The 17,275-nt window shown below is 34.0% G+C and overlaps 3 protein-coding genes across 3 annotated transcripts; 1 reads left to right on the top strand and 2 right to left on the bottom strand.

The window, feature by feature from the left end:
- Nucleotides 1-2,996: 2,996 nt before the first annotated feature.
- On the bottom strand, nucleotides 2,997-5,914 carry LOC136274618 (E3 ubiquitin-protein ligase TRIM45-like). The gene has a single exon (XM_066081924.1). The coding sequence runs from the start codon at nucleotides 5,850-5,852 to the stop codon at nucleotides 3,864-3,866; it is 1,989 nt and encodes a 662-aa protein (XP_065937996.1). The 5' UTR covers nucleotides 5,853-5,914; the 3' UTR covers nucleotides 2,997-3,863.
- A 3,379-nt stretch (nucleotides 5,915-9,293) lies between these two features.
- On the bottom strand, nucleotides 9,294-11,510 carry LOC136274617 (uncharacterized). The gene has a single exon (XM_066081923.1). It carries the CDS (start codon nucleotides 11,375-11,377, stop codon nucleotides 9,398-9,400), a length of 1,980 nt encoding a protein of 659 aa, XP_065937995.1. The 5' UTR covers nucleotides 11,378-11,510; the 3' UTR covers nucleotides 9,294-9,397.
- Nucleotides 11,511-15,325: 3,815 nt separating this feature from the next.
- Nucleotides 15,326-17,072, top strand: LOC117680426 (uncharacterized). Its single transcript, XM_011448653.4, has 4 exons — nucleotides 15,326-15,565; nucleotides 15,786-15,882; nucleotides 16,288-16,395; nucleotides 16,492-17,072. The coding sequence occupies exons 1-4, from the start codon at nucleotides 15,554-15,556 to the stop codon at nucleotides 16,596-16,598; spliced, it is 324 nt and encodes a 107-aa protein (XP_011446955.3). The 5' UTR covers nucleotides 15,326-15,553; the 3' UTR covers nucleotides 16,599-17,072.
- Nucleotides 17,073-17,275: the final 203 nt, after the last annotated feature.

Genomic DNA, 17,275 nt, shown 5'->3' with positions numbered 1-17,275 from the left:
AAAAGAAAATCGGAGAAGAAAATTCAACGCGACAGAAACCGGATCAGAGTTTTCAACGAAAAACGTTTATTCCTTGCGGAACTTCCTTTTTCCAAGATAAAAGACTCTGAATTCAATGAAGAGCTTACTAAGAATAAACTGGATGATGCAAAGCAGAAAATCAACGTTTTGCAGGAAGATATTAACCACCAAACTGCAAAAGCAAAGTTCTTCGAAAACCGTCATTTTGTAGTGCTGGCTGAGTTACAGAAACGAGACAAAGAAATTCAGCAGCTAGAAGAACAAATACGACACCTAAATAGCACGCTACGTGACAGTGAAGAAGAACTAAAGGAAAAGACAATGACAAGAGATTCAAGGGGACACTTTCGTAAACACCCCTGCGAATGTTATTGTCATTTAAATTTTAAATCATGTGGTTCTATTTGACCCTTCAGTTTCGCAGTAAAAATCGTGCCCGGTGTTTATTGTAGTCTATTTTAGAGAATCTAGGTACTTGTAGTCAAATATAAATTCTAGAGGTTTATTGATTTTAAACTTTATCTTCATTAATTGGTGGGTAAAATGTGTCCTAGAAATAAATGTGACAATACAAAAATAGTTTTTTTTTCTGCTGTTGCGACAATTAACATGCGTAGTAGACATCCCCCCTAAGAATTTATTTTCGATCCGCGCCTGACCTAGTAATAACACTAATAGTGAAACAGACTGTACTATTTTATGCAGAATGTTCCTTGAAAATGGCTCGATATACTAAGTTTTTATGCAAAACATTCACCCATTATTTTTTTTAAAACATGGTATTGCACACCACAAGCATCAAACATGGTTATGATTTTATTAAGCAACCCAATGTTCTCTACACGTGGTTGAACACGAACGATAACTCTGTTTCGAGTATCATCGTTTGATTTAAAAAACCGCTAGATGGTGAAATAAGACATACATCTTAAAAGATGTTGATGTTTTAACATGAATCAAAGTAGGATAAGATATGAAAATCGACCAGTACTAAGTCTTACGTATTTTGAGAATATTATCCGAACACTTATACTTCCGCTCGAAATTCACAGGAACTGAAGAAATCTCGGTGAAGTCTCGTGAACTACCATTCGAGCACTTCTGGATTTATTACATACTTAGCAACGAAAACATTCGGAACACATTCGCAGGGGTGGTAAAGCTGCGGTGAATTCGACCCATGCTCACAGACGGTTTGAGTCTACTAGCAATTGGAAGTGTGATGTACCAAGTTCCAGAATTGGCCGAGGAGGAACAAGCAGTCCACAGCAGTACGTTTCTTCGGAACAAGGGGACGTGTTCATCGGGAGGAAGAGGCAACTATCACCGTATGAAATGTACCCCTTGGACATGACACTTTTAATTCCCCTTGTCACCCACGTTGAGTGACTTTGATCTGGACACTCTAAATTGACACTCAGTTTATCTAATATAAGTTTTTCTAAGTGATCCGTTAATTGAAGTAACTCTTTATATTTGATTTTCTATTATTTTCTATTGTTAAAACTATGTTTTGTTATCCATAAGTAATTGTTGGTCATGTTTAATTATTCGGCAGTTGGAGAGCGACGGCCACGGCGCTCGAACCACCGACTCCCGACCTCGCGGAATAGTGTAATAAGTTTGCGGAGTTTTAATAAATCTTGTAAAATGAATAACGATCGACTTGTACATTTTCCGTGGGTCACACTATCTCTGACCGAATTATTAGGTCGTTCGTTTATGGTCTAGGTCCATTAAATTTAAAGTGACTCAAAATAGATGTTTTACTTTTTGATTATGACAACGGAAATAAAAAGAGCTACTCGAAATTTATCATACGGAAGGAAGGAAGGAAGGTTTCAAGCATCATAAGTCATTGCCTATCAATTTACAGGTCATTTAAACCCATCCGGAAATTGCACATACAAACAAACCGAGTTATTTTGGACATTGGTTTAGTGTCACGTGATTGCGTTTTATGTCTAAATATAGTCACACTGAAAAAAAATGGAGTTGAAAGCTATTCGATGTCTGTGGCATAAAATATGCATTAATAGAGAATACATCTTAATAAATATATAGTTCTTCATCATGTTTCAATGAGAGACTTCTTGCTCATGATGGATAGTGTTTAAATTCCCCTGAATATAAAAAAAATCGCAAACGCCCAATTTTTACCATAATTTCATTAAGTTTACATGTACATCTGTCCAAAAAATAAAAGGCGATATTTTAACATTCATGATTTGTGCTTCTTGCAATTTTAAGCGGATATTAATTCTTCGCGTTTAATTAGGAATTACATACTATTATCTATGAAATTTAATCATTAAATATAGAAATAAACGAAGAAAATAACACACACACAATTTATTGATTAATTTTAGCTTACTATGTTATTATGTTAAATAACCAAAGTATAAAATAACACACAGTTTAACAATGCAACTATTTTTTTAGCAAATTTATAATAGGTACAAGAAAAGTATAGAAATAACGTGTTGGAATTTTAGAATGTTCAAGGAATACGTGGACAAATTAATCTATACTGAAGCAATATGATAGTTTCAAAATGCAGAATTGAAAAATTTAAAATGTATATCTACAATAGAAAATATAAAAAAAAAATATTTGATATTCAAGAGTAATTTTTTGGGGAAATCCGTCTGCCTTATAGGTCAATTCTTTTTTCTTTCCTAATAGCACCTTAATCTAACCTGAGGTATGTTAAGCATAAGAGTGCTCGCGAGCGTTCGCCAAAATTCCTTATCCATGCAACTCAAGTTTTAGCGAGCGCACGCCAGTACCCGCCCGGCTGAACACGCCTCAGATGAAGTTGCGAATCGGTTTTGTCAGTAGCGGTATGACCATAACAGTTTTCTTAAGAAGTAATACAAAAAATAATCACTAGGTGGCAGTAGGTGCATGAATTTTACATACAATTATTAGTTATTGGAGAATAAGAACTACTATATGTAATATCGAGCGATGATCGACTTACTAAATGTATCTTTTGTTATACACTTGCTCGGATATGGGGGGAACGACGGGTAACTAATATAAGCTATTTTGAAAAAGTACAATTTAACATGCTGCAATTCAAGTTTGGAACTGTAGGATAGTTGTTGAATGTTACATGTATATGCATTGTTGGCAAACTCGAAGAGAAATGGATTGCATGGCATAAACACCAATTTGGATAGTATGACACATGTATTATAGAGTGAAATTTGAGTAACTGTTATCTATTCATAAATATACCTTGCCCTTTGTACAAGACAATAATTCACTTCAGTTATAATTGCTTAATTATTTTATTAACTTTTACACCTCACCTTTGATTTAATTGACTCACCCATATTGAAGTTTTACTCTATGACATATGTCACTCGTGCTTAAGTGCTTATTTCTATTGTTTTCAATTCTTATTTATATTGTGTTATACACCAATGTCGGGAGAGAGGAATTAGGTTTCGGATTGTCCGGGTGTAGTTTTTGGATTCCCAGAAATCACCCATACCGACCTAAAGTTCAAATAAAGTGCTTTTTACCATCTAAAGCATTTTAGTTTTATTGTCGCCGGATATATATTGAAACACCTTATTTTCCCAGGTGATACATGCATCAACTCCCAGTATTCTGATTTAAAAGTTGACAACTAACAGAGAATTAAAGGACATCAAGTAATACTAATAAAATCAATCAATAAAGACAACACAATAAAACCAAAATGGGGTTAATTTTTTTTATCGTTGCCGTAAAGGTATTGGGCCATTAGCCCCGCGATGAATGTAAAACAGAAACACTACATGTAACTATCGGTCCTGCGATGCGCATGTATACATGTATGAAAATGATGTTTATTTCTCTATTTCAAATTCTTGTATTCGACCAAACAGTAATACAATACCTCTCCACAAACTAATTGTTATAAATTTGTGACCTTCTGGATGAAATATAATGTTCTTGGGAAAGTGATCATGATCAGAACCAGTTTCCAGACTTCGCCTTGATGTTCCATCAAATTTGATTTGCTTTGGCAGACTACTAGATGAACAAACAATGATATTGTCATCAGAATCAAAAGACAGACCACTTGGTTTAATACCGGAACAAGAATATTCCGACAACTTGTTTCCCTTTGTGTCCATGACTATGACATAGCGTTCTGTGGTGTATGCTACTTTTCTACCACAAAATGACGAACAAATAAAAGGCCTGGCTCCTGGTTTGACATATGGTAGGTAAAACTTTATTGTGAAATCACTCCATCGAAATGAGACTGATGATTCGTTGGCGGTAAAGAACCCGTCTATAGTCCTTGCTATTCCCTGCACGACTCCTTCTACTTGAATCTTCTCAAGTTCAATGAATTCCATACCCTGATTGTTTATTTCATACTGGACAACAAAAGTCCCAAATGCAACATACATTCTGTTCATACTATATGCATGACAAATGTCAAATGGTTTACTGTCACAATGGTGTGTGCTTATCAATTTTTCAGTACAGGTATTATACACCTTCAATGCATTTTCATCCGAAATGACAACATTTTCGTCATCTATATATAATGCGAAATACGCCAAAAGGTTTGTTTTTGAGCTGGATGTTTCATGAAAGGTTGAAGACATTAGATCCAGATCTTCTAGCCATGGCTTAGAAGTTGGCAAATCAAAGAAAAGAGATTTCCCCTGAACAGACATTCTCTTTGGAGCATCGCTTGGCCTCTTTGAAAGAATCACATCTTCAAATTTCATGGAATCCGTTATATTATCAAGTTGATTTGTGTCAAAACCATAAGATTCAGTCAGGTCCCATATATCCAATGACTTCAAACGGTTGAAGTGACTAAGAATTTGACCGTTAACTTTCGACTGAATTATAAAAACCTGTTTGTCAGAACCGTTGTCAAGAACCGATGAAAGCATGGACCTAGCTTCAGTGACCGTGATATCAAATCGCTTTAGTTCATCCAACACTACCTCAATTTGGTCTGTTTGGTGAGCATGTTCTACCTCGAAACGTTTCAGCCATTGTTCATGAGCCTGGTCTAAATACATTTTAGCTTCTTCAATTCTGTTTGCGAATGAAGAGCAAATGTCCTCTTTTGAAGTACAGAGAACAGCAATCTGTCTCTTATTTTCCTCCTGCAGCTTGGTAATACAATCATGAAGGCTGGATAATAATTTAAGTTTGTCTTTAATTTGGTCTTTGTCAAGACTCATCACGAATGCATCGATTGAATCAAAATTAGCACATCTTTTATGACGGTTTGCAAAGCACACACCACAACATAGTTCGTTGTGGTCTTTGCAAAAGATGTCGACAGTTTTCCCTCTGTGAATCCCACAGGTCTCTTCTATATCGACGGCTTCACACCATTTTTCTATTTGGCTGATCTCAACAATTTTGTGACCCTGAAGAATAGGGACCCTTGCATGGAGACGTTTACAGTCGTCACAAAGAGGTTCTGCACAAGATTTACACCAATGTGTGGCCAAAACTGTTAGCTCTCCCCGTTTGCAGAACATGCAATGTTTCATGGAATCGTTTTCTGGTTTAAATGTCATCGCCAAAGCCCATTTATTTAGCGGTAGCTCTTTCGCCCAATCCTCGCTAGAAATATCCTTTTCTGGTTCCTTAACCTGTTGTCTACATACTGGACAGTTGATGACATTCAAATCATCTTCTTTATCTCGGTTTGTCGAACTTGACATGAACGTCTGAATACATACCTCACAAAAAGTGTGTAAACATGGCAAGTATCGAGGAATGTTTAACCTCTCGAGACATATCGGACAACGAAATGATTCCTTTTCAGGCTCCACACTTGATGACTCGGCCATTTGCTGAAAGAGTTTAGAACGTCTTACTTTCGTTATAGGCTAGATTTCAAGACTAATACAAATGTACCGAAACCCATATTTGTCATTAATTTGTTTTGCAACATTTTTGATAGCAATCGCAGGGCATCGATATTAATGTTTAGTACTTTAACTCTAACCTTAAACTTACTAGAAACTTAAAAAAGATAAGAACATAGAATGGTTAAAACAATAAATTTTATAACATCTATGAAATATCATCGAATATTAATAAGATAATTTAAAGACCATACTCATATTGCACTAAACGTATGTCGGAAGCTCATTTTAAAACAATACATTTTAGAAATTTTATTATGGTTTTGATTTCGAAAAGTCTTAAAATTGATAGAAGAAAAGTGGCACGCCTTATTAGTATGAATAACTTTGGTCATAAAAAACCTCCACAGTTTGAATTTCAAGATAATTTTTAATCTCCTTTCAATTGCCATTTGCGAATTGAGAGGGAGCTATACCTTTTGTAATCATTAACTTAATAGGATGAGATAAAATTATACGTCTGATTTGCTAAAGATATTGAATGATGATGTCGAATGTTTGCATAAAAATTTCCACAGTAGCTGTTAACAGTTCTTTTCTGTTAAAGAATATCAATGTCATTTACCAATGCGGATTTGAAATTTTAAATTTATGGTTAAATCTTAGTGATGTGTTTTTTTTTTTGTAATATGTTATACTTTTAATATTTTGAGTCCTGTAAACTAATGCTGTATGGGTTTTCCCATCTTATTTTTAAGGGGTATGTGCAGTCATCTTGTACACCTACATTTTAAACTAAAAATGTAAACATTTCTTGAACTGGCTTGTTTCTGTCCAAAACTTCCCAAAACTGTTGTCAAAAGATGAAAAAGCAATAAATATGAGGTTCTTCATGTTGTTTTGTATGCAAATTAGACCCAAAAGAACAGAACAATGCATTTTTAATCACTAAGAATAATTGTGCAGCTGCAGACTTAATTTTAAAGTTTAATATTCTGAAAAAAAGAGAAGTGTTCTCTCTACAACGATTTGTTGAGAAAAGGGTTGAATCTTGCACAACATTGTTGTAGCTTTGCCTCAGAAATTTTATCAGTCGGCATGGGTTTATTTCAAGAACAAAAAAAAATTCCAGTCAAAACTTAGAAATGCTGTGTCTATAACGGCAAATTGACGTTATATTGTCATAGAAAAAAAATAAATGTCGATTCAAAACAATCTGTATTGAATGTGGCAGACATTTCTATATCAGTTGGTTGTTTTTTCAGTTCTATAGGTGTAAATTAAATTTAAATCTTATCAGAGCAGGGAAGGGGTCCAAACAAAAAATTAATAGTTTAAATTGAAAAATGTACATATATTTTTCAATGTAAATGTAACTTGAGTATACTCCTAAATATCCCGTGCGATTCTAAGACCCATTCTAAGAATAGGCTTCTCTTTTGAGACAAAGTTTCAACTTAAATACGCAAGTTTAAATCTTTTCTCAAATAATGGTTGTCGAGTGGACACTAATGACTTATCATATTTTAAAAGATTTTTAAACTTTTAATTTAAGTCTGTAGCTGCGCAGTTCTTAGTAATTTAAAAGGCATTGTACTGCTCTTGTATGCGTAATAAGCATAAAAACAATTTATAAAACCTCATACTAACTGTCTTTTCTTTTACGACAACGGTTTTATTCAGTTTTGGGCAGAAACAAGCCAGTTCACGAAATGTTTATACTTTTACCATCAAATGTACAGGATGGTAGTCTCTTAAGCTAATAAAATATATCATCATTAACACACGTTTTCAAAACATCAATGATCTGTGAGGTGCCTTAAATTTCTGTGTTATTTAGCCGTGTTTGTGTACAGTTAAATCAGTTAACTAAGTTTATAAACCATACGATCTATCAAAGTTCATTGATAGAAATTGAGACAAAAAAATAAGGTCAACAAGGCTCATGAACCGCTGCCTGGATAATTCATTGAAGTGCTTGGTGATGATGGGGTCTTTGATCCTATCAAGACAACTGGATATTGGATTATCTATTTAATGCAATTTCACTTGCGTTTACAGGTAATGAATCAATACGTATTTTTGTAAAACTCGTTTTGTACGACTTGTTTGAATAACATACATTTAAATCTAGATAATTGTCTCTGCAGCTTAAAGACATTTCAATTACATCGAGAGTTTTTTTTTATGTTTTTGATTAAACAAAATTAAGATATCTTAACGTTTTGCCTCAGACAGTCTGTAAATAAGAATCGGGGAGATCAGAGTCCATTTAAGATAATAATTATTGTATTACTTATTATAGTTTAAAATGGTTCAAGTGCTAGGTACAGTAATTGCAAATTAATATTAAAGCTATGGATAAAAATCTTTTTACTTTTCCCTTTCAAATGAAACCTTAAAGCTGACATCAATTCATGAATACGCATTTTTTTTACCCTTTTATTTCCGACTACCGCCATATTAAGTATTCTTCGATATAGAGATGGACATGTCAATTGCACGTGTTAATTCCACTCAAAACAATGTATATTGCCTCAAATGTTTATTTTTAAGATATCAATGCGGCTGTTTCTAGGACCTGCCTAGCACATTTTCACTGGGTGTTTTTACATAAAAAATATATCGTGTAGTAGTAATAATCGTATCATATTGCCCTCAAAATATTGGGAATATAATTCAACAATAGTTTATAAATAAGTGAAGAGTATTAAAAATCCTGTTGTCTGCATGTGATAATTTCCAAGGTTGAAGATGTTCCTTTGATCGATATACATGCAAAAAACGTTGGGGTTACACAGAACAGCCGTCAAAATGACCGAGATCGTCTCCCTATAGGAGTAACGATCCGTAGAAATACTGGGCTGTTAGTAGAATAAAAATAAAGTTCTTGTTATCGTGAATGTTCAGGATAACCTCCTCGGTCTCGAAATGTTGTTTGAAATATAAAAGCCCCCGCTAACGCCTCGGCTTTTAAATTTCAAAACAACATTTCTCGACCTCGGAGGTTATTCTGCAACATCCACGAAAACTCGTACTTTATTTCTTAAGTAATCTCTATTATCTCTTTATTTCAAAATTAGCTACAAATACCTAGTAGTATGGTTTGATTTTTTTTTTCAAATTATTACTAATCATTAAAATACATGTATAATGACTGCATGAATTCCATGTAGTTAAAGAGTTTGTGATGTCAGGGATATCATTATAGATTTCAAGACTTAATTTCATTTTTAACAAGAACAAAAACATCAATCTATCATAGAGCTAAAAAAACTTATTGTTACCTTATATTGCAAACTCGGGACGTTTTTTTTTCATGTTTCTTCTTTGTATCTCATTTGCAGTAGATATTTGTATTCTCACAGACACGCTTTTTGCATTTTAAGTTAGGTACATGAATGGTTTTGAAGATAAGAACAAAGTTTTATCATTTCTTTTATTGAATAGAGAACTATATATTTGATGTAATGTAATCATGTAAGCAAGTCCACAGTCAACCATGTAAGTCCAGACAATGATACTTATTACATGATCTGATATATGCAAAGATATTTGGTAAGATAAAAACATAACAAATTATGACCTTCTGGGTGGTATACAACGTTATAGGGAGATGAAGAACGATACCTTATATCTATATTTCGACTTTGTTTGCCACCATTTTTTATTTGCTCTGTTTGCTGACAGTTAGAACAAACAATAATGTTATTATCAGAGTCAAAGGATAAACCTCTGGGATCCTGCGAGGAACAGACGGATTCTGACAATTTCTTTCCCGCAATATCGGTGACTATGACTTTGTGGTCTTTGATGTATGCCACCTCCTTACCACGAAATGACGAACAAATAAAAGGCTTATCTCCTTTTTTGGCATACGGTAGATTTGATTTGATCGAAAAATCGTCCCATCGAAATGATGTTGATGAATCATTGGCCGTATAGAGTCCGTCTAATGTTTTTGCAATTCCTATTACAGTTCCTTCAACTGGAATTCTTGCAAGTTCAGTGAATTCTAGACCACGATTCTTTATTTCATACAGTACAACGAATTGACCGAATGCTATATATATGTTGTTCATGCCATATGCATAACACATGTCAAATGGAATGTCATCACATTTATGGGTACATACCAATTTTCCATCCATAATGGAAGTATCATAAACCTTCAATGATTTTTCTCTTTCGTTTGAAATAACAACTCGTTCTTCATCAATGAATATGCCGAAATACGCAATACCTACTGTTTCAAATTCCGATATCTTTTGAAAGGTTGTTTTCATTAAGTCCTTGGTTACTAACCACGGTTTAGGACTTGGTAAACCTATTCCATCCAACAGAGTATTATCGATTACAGATATTCGTCGTATTGCATCACATTGGTTTTTTAACAATGTAATATCTTCAAATTGCATCGGCTCGGTAATATTATCAAGCTGTTTTGTTTCGAAACTGTAAGATGCGGCTAAGTTCCAAATTTTCAACGCTTTCAAACGATGGAAGTGGTCCTTAATTTGAGAGCACAATTTCCAATGCACAAGGAAAATCTGTCGGTCAGAACCACTTTTTAGGACAGAGGAAAGCATTGCTTTTGCTTCAGTCACTGTAGTACCAAAACGTTTCAGCTCATCAGAAACGACTTCAATATCGTCTGTGTGTTGAGCATGTTCTAACTCGAAACGTTTGCGCCACTGCTCATGAGCTTGGTCGATAAGCATCTTTGATTTTTCAATTTTCTTGGCAAATGAAGAACAAATGTCGTCTTTTGAAGCACCCAGAGCATCAGTTTGTTTCTTATTGTTTTCCTGTAGCTCCATAATGCAATCCTGGAGGCTTGATAGCGATTTGAGTTTGTCTGTCGTATTGCTTTTATCAAGGTTCATTACAATTTCATCAATTGAATCAAAATTTGTACAACGCCTATGCTGGTTCGCAAAACACACACAACAGCATAATTTGTCGTGGTCACGGCAAAAAATATCAACTACTTTTCCTTTGTGACTGGCACAGTTCTCATCTATGTCAATGGCTTCATTCCATTTCTCTGTATTGTTCATTTCGACAATTTTATGACTCTGTAGAATCGGCATTCGTGAATGAATATCTTTACATTCATCACAAATCGGTTCTGCACATGATTTACACCAGTGATTTGCCAGGACTGTTTCATTCTTTCGTTTGCAAACCAAACAATTGATTACTGAATCAGTCTCTGAATTCGCTGTCATGGTCAAAATCCACTTATTAAGCGGGACACTTTTCGCCCAATCTTCACTAGAAATATCCTTTTCTGGTTCCTTAATCTGTTGTCTACACACTGGACAGTTGATGACATTGAATTCACCTTTTTCCTCTCGGGTTGCCGTACTTGATATGTATGTCTGAATGCATACCTCACAAAATGTGTGTAAACATGGCAAATATCGAGGAATATTTAACCTCTCGAGACATATTGGACAACGAAACGATTCCTGGTCCGTCTGCGTGCTTGTTAACTCAGCCATTTGTAGAAACCGTTGAAAATATTCACTTTCGAAATAAATTCGTAAACATGGTTGTTTCCGGTTTTACGAAAACGAGATCCTACCAGTCCCCATATTCGTCATAGTTTTAAAAAGTTATGCAATTGGAATTCACAGCGTTTATCTATAGCAAAAAGAGAAAATAATTACATACAAATGTATGCAATGTTAATTACCTTGAAAATTACTTAATCATTGTCATTTCTTTAAATAGGCCTACGTTTTCATAGATATTACTAAAACCGATTTGGTTTGACTTTTCCGATCGCGTCGCGTTTAACTTTTTCAGCTACGTCATACATAAACAATACCCGCACCTTAACCACAGTTTTTTTATTGGTGGATTCAGCTTACCGCTGATTGGCTGCTGGTTAACTAAGACTAAATTATGCACGGACAGAACAACAACATATCAGAGAATGAAAAATTCACATGGGTACTCGTGACTGTCGAAATTGGGCTATTTTTCGTACACTTGTGATTAAACAATACATACGGTACATAACATATATAGCTGTAGCTCTGTGTTTAAATTTTGGGTTAGAAAATATAAAGCTACAGTGCATACAATACTTACATGTACAAAAAAACTTTACGGCAATTTGCCGCGTATAAAAATAACACTATTTTTTAAAAATATTTACATCATACCATACCACATTTTGTGCAAATAATCCATTTAAATAATTCTTCATTTAGCAGTTTAGTTTACTACTGTTAATAATTGTAGCTTTACCCGCCCCAAACTTTCTCCTATTAAACAACCTTTAACCGTACTCGGAAAGCGGATCAAGAACTGTATTTTTTATGCATGTAAACAAACCAGTGTTCATGTATGGGGCGGGTGATCGGGGGTTCAGAGACAGGTAAAATAAAGAAATCTGCAGTAAATGGTTTGTGGATATTTTAGTATATATATTTACACCAAAAGTGATAGGGCAACAGAAGAGAAACGAATCGGACACTTGCCTAATGAAGACGCACATGTACACACCTCCTTGCACTCTCCACTTCCGTCTCGTTCTTTCACACCATCGTTCAATACTTTTATTGACTGTCGATTGCCGATCGAAAGGTGTAGAAATCGAGGAATTCATACCTATCACTTTGACTGGCAAGTTAGTAGGTAATACATGTGCATTATACATTTACGGTATTTACATGAAATGAACGCTTAGCACATGAAACTTTTAAATATTATATTTTTTATAACGCCGTACTCTGGACCGTAGCTTGAGGCTATGGTTTAACGCCCGTTTACACACACACAGAGAGAGAGAGAGAGTTTAGCACAGAATTTAAACATACGGGATAGTCGATTTTGAATGAATAATATTGGGGGGAAATAAACTGTTCTGAGAAATCCTTCAGCTCTGGCATTGCATAAGCGTATACTGTTAACTCGGCCTAAAAATAGGAGTTAACCAATCATATAGTTTTCACACCGGCGGCGTGTATAATTTATGCATGACGTAGCTGACAGAAATGATCGTGACGCTATAGGAAAAGTCAAACCAAATCGGTTTTGATAATAATGGTAAAAGAGGTATAGCGTCTTTCCCCATAATTTCGCCTACACCCGTTTCGGAAAGTACTAAAAATAGTTACAGGTTGCAATATAATTTTCGAAACCTAGGTACTGATTTTAAGATGATGTCTGTAACCACTGATTTGTCAAAAATTCAGGATACTGAATATATGGAATTCTGTATATAAAGCAGTTGATATTATGGTACTATTAATATTACCTCTAGAACAAAATTTTAATCGGATTTCTTTTGTTGGACGTAGTTCAAATAGTAAAATATCAATTTTTTTATTGCATACAAAGTTCTTTCCTCTATATCATTTGCAAAATCTGAAGATTTTAATGATGTAAGCTCTCTTAATATTGTGATTGTGTAAATGGCGTTTTTTAATTCACTTTAACAATAAATATTGTATAACATTTAAAAAGTTTGATGTTAAATTGTAAGAGCGCTATATTGTAGGCGAAATCGAATGATACTAAGTACGCTGGACCTCATTAGTCGAATATGTTCTTTTTGGGAAAGGGGGATATTATGACCAGGTATGCAACCAATAGTTACTTTAATAGAAGTAGAATTTTGATGTAATGATTTTTAGGTATTGTTAAAGATTGCAACAGAAAGAAGAAAAGAGAGCATTAGATTTAACAAAAGCTTTCATGTGAGAAATGTACTTCTTCACATATTTCCTACTAGGTTTTCTTATTATTAAATATCCTACATACATAACCATAAAGTTTAAGTCATATTTAGCCCTGTTTTGAAAAAAAAAAATTATATTAAAAATATCACAAAAATTGAAATGTAACATTTATTTACATAAGAACACCTATACATTAAAATCTACAAATGGTTTGTCTTAATACTTAGACGTATCTACATTTTTAGAAGTTTTTTTAAATAGAAAACTATGTCCGCAGCCGTCGCACACCATGAAAATCACATTATAACTTTATCATGTGATATTGCATGAAACATAGTAATTTTGTTGTGGGCGACGGCTGTGGACAGATTTTCTTCTTCAAAAATCGACGAGAAAATGTGCGCTTTCTTTTTTTTACTACACCTAACAAATAATTTAAAACATAATGTTGAAGTCATTATCCTTTTTTAAAAAAAAAAACAGAATGAAAACGAACAATCTAGTTAATTAATACACAAATATGTACAAGATTGTATTTTCATTAGATTTAAGATGACTCACTACATCTTGAAATAATTTCTCAAATCAGCAGAAAATTACATGATTATGATGATTGGTTGATGAATAAGAAGTTTGTTAGTCAAATAGGCGAAAAAATGTGTAATTTTGGATAAAAAAGTTATATTTTCAAAAATTAAACTTAGATAACATAAACAAAAGCGACAAGCGGGTTCAAACTGATGTGCGGTTCCCAAGCCCGATACTTTAACCTCTGAGTTATGATGATATTCATTCAAACCGATTGATACAAACAAATTAACAAACCATTTGAATCGCCACCTTGTGAAGTAATGTCTTAAAAATTCTAAGTCTACATGTATATGTAATGAGCTACCTTAAACACCTTTTGGATTTTAGGGCACATATTGAAAGAAATTCTACCTTCTTTTTTCTCTGGTAGGTATCTGTATTATTTTGCACAAATAGGGCTACCTAACCTCGAGTGCACGTCGAACACGTATAGTGTCGTTCATACAAAGTGCATAATGTCTTCATATTGTAGAAATCGGTCGCACTACATCCAGCATATTAGATAATCAATATTACTCCAAAAAAGTAACGACGTGTTCCCGTTTTTATCAGTTTCTAAAACAACTAACAAAATACCAGTGGTTATCCGAAATATTTTTTGAGAATGTTTCTAAAACATTTTTAACCAATTTAACGTGTTCGGTCAAATAAGATACCTGAATACGGTGAAGCATAAATAGAGTTATATGGACTGTGTGTGTGTGATGGGGGGGATGAGCGAAACAATAGAAATCGAAAGCTGATATGGTGATCGTCAGAGATAAAAGGGAAATAATACGTATTTGTGAATCCATGCCTGTTTTAAATAGATTTATTTTATCTATTGTCGCTGCTTTTCAAAACACAATAACTTCAATTTATGATTTACGTAAAAGAGACCTATAATGATTTCAGACATATTCCGTATCTGCGATTTTTGCTTTTCCACATGCATCCATATTACAAACAGATGATGTGAAACATCGTTCCCGCATGAGACCTTATTATCAAGTTTCATTATCATTATGTTACAAAATACAAAGTAAAATGGACAGCACAAACAGGATTATATAATTTACATTATCTGTTGACTTGCAAAAATTCTTTTGAATCGTTAACGATAATTCTTTTCATTAAAACCAGTCACTGGAAAATGTTCGTAGGCAATATTCCATACTTTTCGCCGAATTGTAACGAGATACAGGAACCAAGTAAACTATTGTTAACGCGGAAAATATTTAATCTTTTTTTATTTTTTTTTTGATGATCAGCATAGTTGTACATCCTGTTAGCGGACATCTGTGGATTTATGAATACCGGGACATGCGTATGTTGTTTTATATCGAAAGTATTCATCAGCTATAGCTAGGGTTTATTTTTTTCTTAGTTTTATATTACTTCCTGTATTTGCATCGAATGGCAGCTGAGGTAAGAAATCATTACATATTTTTATGTTAGTTAATTACGTTTAATTTACAATGAATTATTGACATTTTAATCTCGAACAGTTACCAGTAATGCATGTAGTACATCATAACATCCACAATGAAATGGTTTAATGATCTTGGTAAAAGTGTTCTCAACCTTTCGTTTCACTTAAAACATGTATCATAGAGGTTATTAATGATATGACTTATATCCGACACAGGAGTTGCTGGCCTTCCTGCTGGGAATGCTGTCGTCTGCTGTGGCAGGGATCCTGACTTGTTATTTCTTTCAACGTCACAAAAAACGAGACCATCAATGTGAGTTAGCAAGGACACAAAGTCACAGTAGTTGGAAAATAACTGCATGCATGATTAAATACAGTACACTGGAAGTTGTCATATACAACTGAAAGAAGAGGAGTAGGGATCAAATGCATACACAGGGAGGGTGGGGGAAGGGGGCTTAAAATTCAAGAAAAATATGAATGACTGAATGAAAAGTAAAATAAGTAAAACAAAAAAACAATGCTAGCATTATTATGATGAAATGGGGCATGTTTTTGATAATTTTTACTAAAATAGAAGTTCCACTTTGCCAACATCTGATGTAGTTTTATACACATGACTTTGTCCCCTCCAACATAGCTTCGCCTTTAAAATTTAAAAAATAATTAATGATTTGTATTGATAAATATTCTGATCTTATTTCATATATAAATGTAGGTGTACACAACAGCAACGGCTCGGTACGACCGGAAGGGTACAAGTATTTTCTAAATGCTGTCGGATTGTTTCCCCGCTTAAGAGAACTTCCGGTCGCCTTTAATTTACGTACGTTTACTTTTTTTCTTCGATCTATTTGATAGGAAGATGGACGGATGGATTGAGATTCATTTTATGTGTTATTTGTTAAATATCTCTTTGCAGTTCCCAGTACAACATACAGGTCAGTGTTAGAACTTGAAATCATCGAAGAAAAAGACCCAATTTCAGGACTATATTACAGTCGTTTTTATTCAAAAGAGAAAACATAGCTTATCCAGGATAAACAGTGTTTTCAAAAGGAATGAGGCAATCAAATTAGTGTGAATGCAAATGCAGAAGATCAACAATATTTAGATAAAAAATCAAAGTGGACAAAAACCTGTATTATTTTATTTTTCATTTTATTACAGTGTATTCACATCATTTGTCTCTAATATGCCCCAAAACAAACAAACAAACAAAAATAATTACAAATAAAACAGCTGTCACAACTCCTTTTTAAAGCGCTAAGCATAGCTGTAGCGCTTTTTTGTCGCCAGATTTCTGACCCTACTTCCACTTTCAATTTCGCATTTCCGAAATACAGCCACCTACTGGCGGATGCAAGAGAAGTCGTACCCTGGAGAAGTCGTACTCGGGAGAACTCATAACTGTGCAGTAGGGAGAACATATCTTCGAGTTATCCTGCATGCAGATACATTTGTTCTATCAGTATTAAATTTGGAATAAATTCATTTAATGAATATTATTATTATATATCGGATGTGGGTGCTCCAAAAGATACCACATTCATGATGATGATTTCTTTCCAATTAGAATTTTTTGGGGCGCGGGGGTGTTAAGGAAGCATATGGAATTTGAGTTACATGTAATTCCGTGAAATCACAAATCTTCGTTTTTATGTGCATATTCAAATATATAAACAAAGAAACGTAGACCAAAAACA

Source organism: Magallana gigas, chromosome 4 (assembly GCF_963853765.1).
Source record: "Magallana gigas chromosome 4, xbMagGiga1.1, whole genome shotgun sequence".
NCBI lineage: Eukaryota > Metazoa > Mollusca > Bivalvia > Ostreida > Ostreidae > Magallana > Magallana gigas.
The sequence above is the reverse complement of the archived record's forward strand: the minus strand, read 5'-3'. Positions and strand labels throughout refer to the sequence as shown.

Coding starts and splice junctions, on each gene's coding strand:
- LOC136274617 (XM_066081923.1), bottom strand. CDS start 11,377: ATGGCTGAGTTAACAAGCACGCAGACGGACCAGGAATCGTTTCGTTGT.
- LOC136274618 (XM_066081924.1), bottom strand. CDS start 5,852: ATGGCCGAGTCATCAAGTGTGGAGCCTGAAAAGGAATCATTTCGTTGT.
- LOC117680426 (XM_011448653.4), top strand. Junction 15,883..16,287: donor CAAAAAACGAGACCATCAAT/GTGAGTTAGCAA, acceptor ATATAAATGTAG/GTGTACACAACAGCAACGGC. Junction 16,396..16,491: donor TCCGGTCGCCTTTAATTTAC/GTACGTTTACTT, acceptor ATCTCTTTGCAG/TTCCCAGTACAACATACAGG.